The sequence below is a fragment of the Danio rerio genome, chromosome 3, assembly GCF_052040795.2.
Source record: "Danio rerio strain M-AB ecotype USA chromosome 3, GRCz13ab, whole genome shotgun sequence".
NCBI lineage: Eukaryota > Metazoa > Chordata > Actinopteri > Cypriniformes > Danionidae > Danio > Danio rerio.
The window spans coordinates 112,501-125,000 of NC_141023.1; the positions used below are offsets into that span (position 1 = coordinate 112,501).

At 47.2% G+C, this 12,500-nt stretch overlaps 2 protein-coding genes across 3 annotated transcripts in view; both read right to left on the reverse strand.

Annotated features, from left to right (window-relative positions):
* The window catches only part of bglap (bone gamma-carboxyglutamate protein), a 3,098-nt gene extending 1,616 nt beyond the window's left edge, over positions 1-1,482 (reverse strand). Inside the window, exons 1-2 of the mRNA NM_001083857.3 lie at positions 1,397-1,482; positions 1,074-1,133 (exon numbers count right to left, since the gene is read on the reverse strand). Coding sequence (NP_001077326.1) covers positions 1,074-1,133; positions 1,397-1,454 — 118 coding nt within the window. The 5' untranslated portion in view covers positions 1,455-1,482. The remainder of the gene's footprint in view (positions 1-1,073; positions 1,134-1,396) is intronic.
* Positions 1,483-7,573: 6,091 nt separating this feature from the next.
* Positions 7,574-9,899, reverse strand: mgp (matrix Gla protein). 2 transcript variants are annotated; one of them, NM_205640.2, is given in 5 exon segments: positions 7,574-7,982; positions 8,747-8,816; positions 9,055-9,084; positions 9,199-9,282; positions 9,853-9,899. In NM_205640.2, coding segments are annotated over 4 exon segments (318 nt in total). In that variant the 5' UTR covers positions 9,266-9,282; positions 9,853-9,899; the 3' UTR covers positions 7,574-7,831.
* Positions 9,900-12,500: the final 2,601 nt, after the last annotated feature.

Consider the following 12,500-nt stretch of genomic DNA (forward strand, 5'->3'; position numbering starts at 1 on the left):
AGACCTGGAATGACAGCTCACGAGACACATTTCATAATTCGCAGCATTGGAAAGTTCAAGATTGGAGAACGCTGACATGCGAAATAACATCATGTGATTGCTTGAGACTAATCAAAGATCAAACCATGACCTCTCTGAACAAAAATTATGGACCAGTTGCTTGCTTCAATCTCTAATTATTTAGTTTAATCCCACTCCTTTTCGCAGTGCAGTATGACAGAATTTTGCATGCTCAAACGTTAGTGTGACCGCAGCCTTGCTGTGCAGACCTGTGGCTCTCAGTAATGTGTAAGATGATATTTATATCTGCTGATTTCTTAATTTTGTTATACATTTTCTGTTGTATATTTGTTTGCTGCCAAAACAATAAAATACATTTGTCAGAATGTTTATGTCTTCTATTTTTAATAACAGGTAAGAATACTAATTAATTTTAGTAACACCTTGACATACTATTCATGTGTATGCAGTATAATGCTGTGAGTTGTAACACTACAGTACAGTAATTAACTGTACACAGTTTCCAGTTAGTTACCACTGCTGCTCTATTACAGTAATTCACTGGCAACACTGTTACCAGCTACTTACTGTAACTAAACTTTTAGTGAGTAGCTGGCAACAGTGTTGCCAGTGTTCTACTGTAAAAAAGCCTGGTGAGGTCTAACAGAGTATCATGCACACCGTAAACTTTATTTAGCAAACACTACAGGCGGCCACATTTCAGCTTATTGGGGCTCAAATTGGGTCACATGTAGCCGGACTACATCTGCTCTATACTAAACCTAGACGCTGGAATGACACCTAGTGCTTACTGGGAGAACACTCATATACAAACACACACACACACACACACACACACACACACACAGTCACTAAACAAATACACACACACACACACACACACACACAGTCACTAAACAAATACACACACACACACACAGTCACTAAACAAATGCAGACACACACTCAGACACACACACACACACACACACACAGTCACTAAACAAATGCAGACACACACTCAGAGACACACTCACACACACACACACAAACACACACTGCACGCGTCTCACCTTCATGATTAGGAGATTCTGCAGCACTCAATGGTTTAGTATCTGAGGAGTCAGGAAGACCTGCAGAGAAGAACACAGAGAATAGTCACACACACACACACACTGACCTGCGCTCAGACACACACACACACTCACCTGCACTCAGATAAACACACACACGCAAGCACACTGACCTGCGCTCAGACACACACACACACACAAACACATACATGCACACTGACCTGCGCTCAGACACACACACACACACACACACACACACACACACGCACACTGACCTGCGCTCAGACACACACACACACACACACACACACACGCACACTGACCTGCGCTCAGACACACAGTCATCAGGCAGCAGAAGATCAGGACTGTCAGACTCTTCATGTTCGCTTCTGTGTCAGCTGATCTGTGTGTGTGTGCAAGTGTGTGTGTGTGTGCATTTATATATCAGTGACATGGCAGTGAGCGGACAACCTGATTGGCTGGGGAATCAAATATCTACACACACACACACACACAGAGTGAGGTTATAGTAGTTCTGGGTTTGTCTCCAGTCTCAGCTGGATGTCGTGTGGGGTTTGTTGTTGTCAGACTCTGTGTGGTCAGTGTAGAGTCAGAGTGAGTGTTTATTAGTTTCACTCTTACTTTTAGTTTTTTTGTTTGTTGTTTTTTAATTTAAACAAGTATATTTGTTAGGTCAACACATTGGTGTTTCTGTGTGGAGTTCGCATGTTCTCCCCGTGTTGGTGTGGGTTTCCTCCGGGTGCTCCGGTTTCCCCCACAGTCCAAACACATGCGCTATAGGGGAACTGATCAACTACACTGGCCGTAGTGTAAATGAGTGTGTGTGGGTGTGTGTGTGAATAAGTGTGTATGGGTGTTTCCCAATACTGGCTTGCAGATAGAAGGTCATCCACTCCGGAATAGTTGTCAGTTCATTCCGCTGTGGTGACCCCTAATGAATAAGGGACTAAACTGAAGGAGAATGAATGAATTTCTAAGGTGGAAGATTTAAGTGAAGTTTCTCAAACTAATTTCGAGAGGAGCATGTGATAGGATTGACTACAGCTGATCCCTATCACTGATCACTAACTAGCCAATCGGATCACTCTAAATTCAATATAAATATCCAGCCTAAACTTCATTCCTCATCTTCGTTTTTGAACCCCCCCCCCCCCCCCCCCCCAATCCATCCCTTCTCCCTCCTCCTCAGTTCGGGTGACACGGTGGCTCGGTGGCTCGGTGGCTAGCACTGTTGCCCCACACCAAGGAGGTCATTGGTTCAACACTAGCTGAGAAAACCAATACTCTCTGTGCGGAGTTTGCATGTTCTCCCCGTGTTCGCGTGGGTTTTCCCCGGGTACTCTGGTTTCCTCCCACACTCAAAAACTATGCAACAAAAGTTAAAGTCACAAACACTTACTACAAACTAGTGCAACTAGTGATCTATTTTGGGAAGCTATCATGAACTACCTGATCTCATATGCCTCCAAATGCTTATTGACCAGGCGGGAGCCTTGGGCTCATCTATCACCGAGCTCAGGGTTCTCTCCCGGGACAGCATGCCAAACTAGCTTAGTCAAGCATTATCTAAGTGTGAACTCTTGAAAATGTTCAGAGTAAATGCTGCATGATAAAACTCCAGCATACACTGTCTGAAACCTACTCAGAGCACAGAGGAACTCTGCCATCCACATCCTCCAACTCAGATACAGCAGCCCACAGCACAGCAGGCCTACGTGCAGGAAGTGTGCACGGCTCCTGCTCGGTTCAGTCAGTAAATCAGCATACTATCATCTCAAAAACATAGCAAGAATCAGATGCTTTGTTTCTAGTGAAGACTTGGAGAAACTTGTTGATGCTTTTATCAGCAGCAGGGTGGATTACTGTAATGGACTCCTCACTGGTCTTCCTAAAAACACAGTCAGACAGTTGCAGCTCATCCAGAACGCTGCAGCCAGGATTCTGACCAGAAGCAGGAAATCAGAGCACATCACACCTGTCCTCAGGTCTCTACACTGGCTGCCAGTTACATTCAGAATAGAGTTTAAAGTATTATTACTGCTCTAAAAAGCACTAAATTGACTAGGACCTCGATACATTACAGATATGATTACTGGACACAAACCTAACAGATCACTCAGATCTTGAGGATCATTTAAACTAGAAACTCCAAGAGTTCAGTCAGAGCAGGGTGAGTCTGAATTCAGCTATAACAGCGCCCCCCGCTGCTGGAGTCAGCTTCCAGAAATGATCAGATGTGCTCCAACATTAGACACATTCAAATCAAGACTGAACACACATCTGTTCAGCTGTGCCTTTACTGAATGAGCAGTGTGCTGCGTACAACAGATCACACTATCATGTTTTTCATTTTCTTCTTCATTCTTTTATCACATTTGAACTGTTTTTATGTTCTTTTTTACTCATTTTTATTATTTGTTTTTATTTTTATTTTACTTGTTTCTTTTATTCTTGTTTATGTAAAGCACTTTAAATTGCCACTGTGTATGAAATGTGCTAAATAAATAAACTTGCCTTGCCTTGCCTATAATAACCTACTCTCTCACACACACACACACACACACACACACACACTAAACAAACAAAACAGAGAGACAATGTGTGTCTTTTGTGTGACACTCACACACACAAACACACAATCGGTACAGTGTTAGCGTGCGAGCGGCTCATATAAGCAGTGTAATTACAGGAGCAGAATTACCTGCGCCATGCCGCACACACACACACACACACACACACACACACACACACATATTCTCTGTCTCTCCGTCTCGCTTCTATTTATTCTGTTCTGTTGGACGCTTGGTGTGTAATTTACCATCTGAGAAGCAAAAAGCGATGCAGTGTCCAGCACACACACACACACACACACACACACACACTCCAGAAGTGGCGACGGAAGTAAACCACACATTCACGAATCCAGCGCAGCAGCCAGACCCACAGCCAGTGTGTGTGTGCAAGAATGTGCATCTGTGTGTGTGTGTGTGGTGTGTGTGTGTGTGTGTGTGTGTGTGTGTGTGTGGATCATGACCCTGTTGATGTCTCTCCATGGGTCTCTAATGTGAACTCTGGCAGATTGAGGGTCTGCGTGGACTTAAGGTCAGAGCAGTAATCCTGGATCAGCATCCTCCGCCGTCGACTGAAGAGCGAACAGCTCATGATCATGGCTCGACATTTCTCCTAACTCCACCTCCAGCAAGGCTCTCTTCGGGTTCATCTTCACCAGATAGCAGACATCATGATTAGACACGTAACATGGAGAAGTGTTTGTTTGCAGTAGCAGAGGTTGAGGCCTTTCCCCGCTGCACCCCAGTATCGAGGCTGCTCTTCAGGTGCCAGAGCCCTCATCTGCTGCAGAAGTTGCTTGGTCTCAGGGGATGGCCGCATACCGTCTGTGTTTCTCACCTCAGTAATGATCTCACACCCTCTCCAGCTGCTCACAGAGGATGCTCCATGGCCCGGTGTGCAGTTTGTTCTGAGGCAGTGCGCACACTCAAGGAACTGCTGAGCAGCCCTGTGTCCTGCCACACTTCAGTCTTTACTGCGCCTTAACTGTCACCTGCTGCTATTCTTACACAAGTAGTACTGGACAAAAGTACTCAGGGTTTGCACCCTTCGAATCGACCATCCTTATCTGGGTCTGGCCACAAACACCTGCGCAGGTTCTGGACTGGCCACCTCCAGCAGTATGACCTCACAGTACAATACGCCTCAGGCAGAGATCATGTGTTGGCGGATACCCTGTGTCACCTGTCCGCTTGCAGAAGATAATGACCTTATTCAACGTCTGTGTCCCTGGAGGAACTCCCCGGAGGAATCTGCTGCTGATTCTGCTGTCGGTGAGTATGTCTTGAATGGTCGTACGCCGCGGAGTTGAACATGAACTGTCATGCTGGAACAGCAGAGGCTTGGCCTGTGGACAGTGGGCCAGTATCCCCATCAATCTCAGAGGACGAGTGCTGGCCATGGTGCATGAAGGCCACCTTGGCATGGTCAAACTAAAGCAGCGCTGCCGGGATCTTGTATGTTGGCCAGGATTGTATAAGAACATCCAGTAGCTTGTTTGGGACTGTGTTCCAGGTCTTATGAGTGGGTAAACAGGCCCACCAATTGCGCCGCTACTAGAGACTTTGGCTTGGCAAACTTGACCATGGGACAACATTCAACTAGATATGGGTGGAGGACTGCATGATCTGCCTCGCCGCTCAGGTTTCCTTGTGTCAGTTCATGATCTACAGTCAAAGTGGCCTGAGGTTACTGATGGGCTCTGTCACATCGTTCTATTACTGACATTCTGGAGTTGGATTTTGCCCGCTGGGTCTGCCTTGAGGACAGACAATGGCCCTCTAGTGTCTGCTGAGTTTGACAGCTATATTCAAGGCAAAGGTATCAGACACGTCCAAGCATCTTACTATCACCCGCGGTCAAATGAGGGCGTAGAGAGAGTTAATCTGACTCTAAAAGATGGTCTGAGAGCCCACATGGCACATGGATGCTCTATCAGTGAAGCCTTGAGCCAGACTCTGTTCAGCAGCTCGGCACGCCAGCACTCGGGCGTCACCAGCTGATCTGATGCTGGGGCGAGAGCTAAAGCTACCCTTGCACAGGCTTTGCCCTCCTACTGCTCACAGTGTAAACCCTGTACAACAGCTGAAAGCACAGCGCAGATTTAAGACATGAAAAAATCCCGGAAAAAGTCACACTGGAAAAGCAGACGACATGTTTTCTGGTCACAGCCCCAGCAGGTACATAAGCAGTGGGGTCCAGTTACACTTAGGCTAACAGATGGTTATGGCATAGAGCTGAGTAGGTGCAGTGTCCTCCTAGTGCGGTTCACAGCAGGGTCTTCCCTCGCTCCCCGCTCAGCTCTTCATGCCTCTGGCACAGCATCCAGTGAGTCTGCGAGCGACATCCTCACCACCAGGACCGGCCTGTTAGATCACACATCCGACCTGCCCACTTCCAGGACTAGCCAACATCCTCTCACACTCAGTTCACCGGGGGCCAGGAGGGTGCTGCATGTTTAGGTAGTCTTATAATCGGGGTTTCATTAGAGTAATGTGTTCATCACACAGTAACACTTCCACAGCGCAGGTCAGTTCAGGATCAGGGAACGAGTAGGAGTGTGGAGTGTGTCAGAGCGAGAGAGGAGTGTGTGACAGGACAGGTAATCTCAACAACACAGTATAAATCATTTAAAGTACGCAACACAGGCTCATGGTGAAAGCGTGGCCTGTACATGTTTCTGGACATGGTGAAGGGTGTAGTCAGAGGTGTGTATGGCTGCATTTCAGTTTTAAACAAACACTACGGGGCGGTGTGACGACGTTCCTTTTCTTTTACTACGAGCTTACCTCCGTATGAGCGGCTGTCCTGCTGTTACCAGTTTGTCCAGTTAGCTCAACATGTACGTCAGTGGACTTGAGACACAGAGAGGAGTTGAGCATGACGACAGGGTTCGAGTCTGGTCAAGAACGGTTCCAGAAAGCGGGTAAGACAATAACATTCCTTCATTTTCTTGTCGGCTTAGTCCCTTTATTAATCCGGGGTCACCACAGCGGAATGAACCGCCAACTTATCCAGCAAGTTTTTACGCAGCGGATGCCCTTCCAACCGCAACCCATCTCTGGGAAACATCCACACACACATTCACACACACACTCATACACTATGACAATTTAGCCAACCCAGTTCACCTGTACCACATGTGTTTGGACTGTGGGGGAAACCGGAGCACCCGGAGGAAACCCACGCGAATGCAGGGAGAACATGCAAACTCCACTCCTGCCAAATGAGCCAAGGCTTGAACCAGCGACCTTCTTGCTGTGAGGCGACAGCACTACCTACTGCGCCACTGCGTCGCCCTAAGACAAAAGCAGAAGCCAAAAAATAAAATAAAGAAGCAAATAACGGAGAGAATGTGGTCAGACACGGTGAAACTCAGACGAGGGCTTTTCTTTATCTGGATTGCTTTTTCAATTTGTCAGTGGACAGCGCCCTCTGGTGGATACACGAAAACAAAACCTGAAAAAACATGTAGCTCCTGGGACAGACTTGACGCTCTCCAGAAGTGTATATAGAGGTACGTTTTCAGAATAAACCTGGGATGAAAATACGCATTGTCTTTATGGATACAACATCTGTGTGTGTGTGTGTGTGTGTGTGTGTGTGTGTGTGTGTGTGTGTGTGTGTGTGTGTGTGTGTGTGTGTGTGTCTGTGTGTGTGTGTGTCTGTGTGTGTGTGTGTCTGTGTGTGCGTGTGTCTGTGTGTGTGTGTGTGTGTCTCTGTGTGTGTGTCTGTGTGTGTGTGTGTGTATGTGTGTGTGTGTGTGTGTGTGTCTGTGTGTGTGTGTTTGTGTGTGTGTGTGTCTGTGTGTGTGTGTGTGTGTGTGTGTGTGTGTGTGTGTGTGTGTGTGTCTGTGTGTGTGTGTCTGTGTGTGTGTTTACAGAGTTAAGCATCACACCACACACAATAATCTGAATAAATGCTGTGCAGCACACGTCTCCATCATGAAGCGTGTCCAGGGTTTATTGAGAGCTCCTCATGTTCAGCAAATCCTCTACAAGCAGAAGAGCTGTGAGCAGAACTGATGATGATGTTTACAGGTGTCTATGAGAGCTGCTGGTGTTCTGAGAGCAGATGCAGGATCAGTGTCATTCACACACACACACACACACACACACACTAATATATGAGGAGAGCTGGCTGCTGGTATGTAAATGAGGAGGCGGGGCTCAGTATCTGCGCAGCTGCTGATTGGCCCTGAGCTGCTGCGGGCTGAAGAAGGTCTGATAGGCCACCTGAGAACCGTAGCGCAGCGCAAACACACGACACGGAGAGAAGTCCTCACACACCTCCGCACGCCGCTCAGCTGGAGTCTTCATCCTGGAGCACACACACACACACACACACACACACACACACAGAGTGAGAGAGAGCGAGAGAGAGAGAGAGTATGAGAACTACACACTACTTCAAAGACATGCAGGTACACACACATACACACAACACTATGTGCAGGAGTGTGTGTGTGTGTGTGTGTGTGTGTGTGCGTGTGTGTCTATATCTGGGGGAGACCAAAATAAGAACAGAAATGGTAATTATATGTAAGTGTGTGTGTGTGTGTGTGTGTGTGTGTGTGTGTTTTGGATGTATTAAAGCATTCTTTTAAACCAGCTGTATATAAAAACTGATGCCAGTGGAATGCCTTTATTTAAAGAGAGGGTGTGTGTGTGTGTGTGTGTGTGTGTGTGTGTGTGTGTGTGTGTGTGGGTGTGTACGTGTTTTTGTGACATATCAGGACACAAATCTGTATAATGACATGGGTATGACAGTTATTACAAAAAGGAGGTGAAATATGAGGACATTGGTGACGTCCTCATTTCTCAAAATGCTTATAAATCCTACAGAATGAGTTTAATCAGAGAGTAAAGCTGAACACAGTCTCCTGTGATGGTTGGGTTTAGGGGTGGGGTGGGGTGAGGGCAATATAATATACAGTTTGGACAGTATAAAATGAATGGAAACCTATGTAATGTCCCCACTTTTCACAAAAACAAACATGTGTGTGTGTGTGTGTGTGTGTGTGTGTGTGTGTGTGTGTGTGTGTGTGTGTGTGTGGGGGTGTGGGTGTGGGCGTGTGCGTGTACCTTCGGTAGATGTAGGGGTTGTGTTGTGTGTTCCTCATGAAGGCGTTGGCCTGATATGGGTTCACAAACACTGCACAAACACACACACACACACACACACACACACACACACACACAACCCCACACAAACACACACACATGAGAGTGAATGTTAAACAACTCCAGCTGATTTTAGAGACAGAACAGCAGAAAATGAGCCTCATATGACCTTAGTACACACACACACACACACACACACACACACACACACACACACACTCTGCGGTCTGCAGACCAACAACTGAAGCCAAATCCAGCAGAGCACTCACCCTCCAATGACTCGCGGCTCTCCTGAGAGTCTGCAGAGAGACACACACACACAACGGTTACTGTGTGTGAGCATGTGTGTGTGTGTGTGTGTGTGTGTGTGTGTGTGTGTGTGTGTGTGTGTGAGTTGACAATGTCATACAGACCATAAGCTGCAGCAGCACCGAGAGCCAGAACAACACACAGAAACACACACTGAGGAGACACACACATGACTGCAGGAGCACTGTCTGAAACACACACACACACACACACAAGTAAAAGCTCCGGAGGCTTATGAATGTAAACAGCACACACACACATGCAAACACACACACAGTAAGTGAAACACACTGGAGGCTGATGAATGGTTACAACACACACATACATACAACACACACACACAGACATACAACACACACACAGACATACAAAACACACACACAGACATACAACACACACACAGACATACAAAACACACACAGACATACAACACACACACAGACATACAACACACACACAGACATACAACACACACACAGACATACAACACACACACACACAGACAGACAAAACACACACAGACATACAACACACACACAGACATACAACACACACACAGACATACAACACACACACAGACATACAAAACACACACATACATACAACACACACACAGACAGACAAAACACAAACAGACATACAACACACACACATACAGTCTTAGACACACAGACAGACAGACACACGCACATCTCTCTCTCTCACACACACACACACACACACACACACACACATAGACACAGAGAGCTGTGGCGTACCTGTCGAGCTGAAGTTGTGTGTGTGGGTCTTCTGCTTCAGTGTCTGCTGTGTGTGTCGGTCTGTGAGCCTTTATAAAGCCTTATGAAGCCCCACACCCAGACCGCCTGCTGTTCCAGACACTCACTCCCTCCACACACACACGCACACACACACACACACACACTCACACACACACAGACGGATGAGATCACAGGTGTGTTTCTGGCCAAACTGAGGTCAGACACACAGAACACACTCCAGAATAACAGCAGACACTGAAAACAGCCGAGCTGGAAAACTGCGCTAATAACCGGACAGATCATCATCAGAGCGCGAGCCGGACCCCGAGCTGATCCTGAGGTCAATCATGATGCACAAATAACCCAGAGGTAGAACTCAGACAGAACACACACACACACACACACACACACTTATTCTCCAGTCTCAGAGAACACACCTGCATCTCTGATCTTACACCTGTCTGCACGCTGAAGTATGATCAAGATTTATTAAACACCACTGAAGTACAATAATCAACACAGCAGAGTCAGCGTGATCAAGCAGAGCAGAGAGAGGACGCCAAACACAGCCTGATGCCCAAACTGGAGAGCAGATCTGGCCAACTGCCCACAAACCCTCTGCCCGGGTTAAATGAGGGCGTTGACCAGCATCAGGTGTGCTGAAGACACGCCCCCAATCTAGAGTACAACACACAGAAACACAAAACAACACAGACTAACCAGACCCAGAGGAACCAGAACTAAAGCAGAGGAACCAGAACTACAGCAGAGGAACCAGAACTACAGCAGAGGAACCAGAACTACAGCAGAGGAACCAGAACTACAGCAGAGGAACCAGAACTACAGCAGAAGAACCAGAACTACAGTAGAGGAACCAGAACTACAGCAGAGGAACCAGAACTACAGCAGAGGAACCAGAACTACAGCAGAAGAACCAGAACTACAGTAGAGGAACCAGAACTACAGCAGAGGAACCAGAACTACAGCAGAGAAACCGGAACTACAGCAGAGGAGCCAGAACTACAGCAGAGGAACCAGAACTACAGCAGAGAAACCGGAACTACAGCAGAGAAACCAGAACTACAGCAGAGGAACCAGAACTACAGCAGAAGAACCAGAACTACAGTAGATGAACCAGAACTACAGCAGAGGAACCAGAACTACAGCAGAGGAACCAGAACTACAACAGAGGAGCCAGAACTACAGCAGAGGAACCAGAACTACAGCAGATGAGCCAGAACTACAGCAGAAGAACCAGAACTACAGCAGAAGAACCAGAACTACAGCAGAGGAACCAGAACTACAGCAGATGAACCAGAACTACAGCAGAAGAACCAGAACTACAGCAGAGGAACCAGAACTACAGCAGAGGAACCAGAACTACAGCAGAAGAACCAGAACTACAACAGAGGAACCAGAACTACAGCAGAGGAGCCAGAACTACAGCAGAACAACCAGAACTACAGCAGAGGAACCAGAACTACAGCAGAGGAACCAGAAATACAGCAGAGGAACCAGAACTACAGCAGAAGAACCAGAAATACAGCAGAGGAACCAGAACTACAGCAGAGGAACCAGAACTACAGCAGAGGAACCAGAACTACAGAAGAGGAACCGGAACTACAGCAGAGGAACCAGAACTACAGCAGAGGAACCAGAACTACAGCAGAGGAACCAGAACTACAGCAGAGGAACCAGAACTACAGCAGAAGAACCAGAACTACAGCAGAGGAACCAGAACTACAGCAGAGGAACCAGAACTACAGCAGAGGAACCAGAAATACAGCAGAGGAACCAGAACTACAGCAGAGGAACCAGAAATACAGCAGAGGAACCAGAACTACAGCAGAGGAACCAGAACTACAGCAGAGGAACCAGAAATACAGCAGAGGAACCAGAACTACAGCAGAGGAACCAGAAATACAGCAGAGGAACCAGAACTACAGCAGAGGAACCGGAACTACAGAAGAGGAACCGGAACTACAGCAGAGGAACCAGAACTACAGCAGAGGAACCAGAACTACAGCAGAGGAACCAGAACTACAGCAGAAGAACCAGAACTACAGCAGAGGAACCAGAACTACAGCAGAGGAACCAGAACTACAGCAGAGGAACCAGAAATACAGCAGAGGAACCAGAACTACAGCAGAGGAACCAGAAATACAGCAGAGGAACCAGAACTACAGCAGAGGAACCAGAACTACAGCAGAGGAACCAGAAATACAGCAGAGGAACCAGAACTACAGCAGAGGAACCAGAAATACAGCAGAGGAACCAGAACTACAGCAGAGGAACCAGAAATACAGCAGAGGAACCAGAACTACAGCAGAGGAACCAGAACTACAGAAGAGGAGAACTAATGTGGAGAACCGAGGGTCATGTCAGAGTGACTGGTCCACACCAGTGCCCTAGTTAATATCAACACACACACACACACACACACACACACACACACACACACACACACACACACACACACACACACACACACACAGATAAACAGTTTGACACAACCTACACTGTATAAGCGCTACAGAAATAAAGCTGAACTGTCGTTCTCCACAGGGTTACTCCCGCTATGGCAGAGGACACCGCCTGGTCCGCATCAGTGTGTCTCCAGCTCAGCCTGAGGTCAGAGATCACGGCTC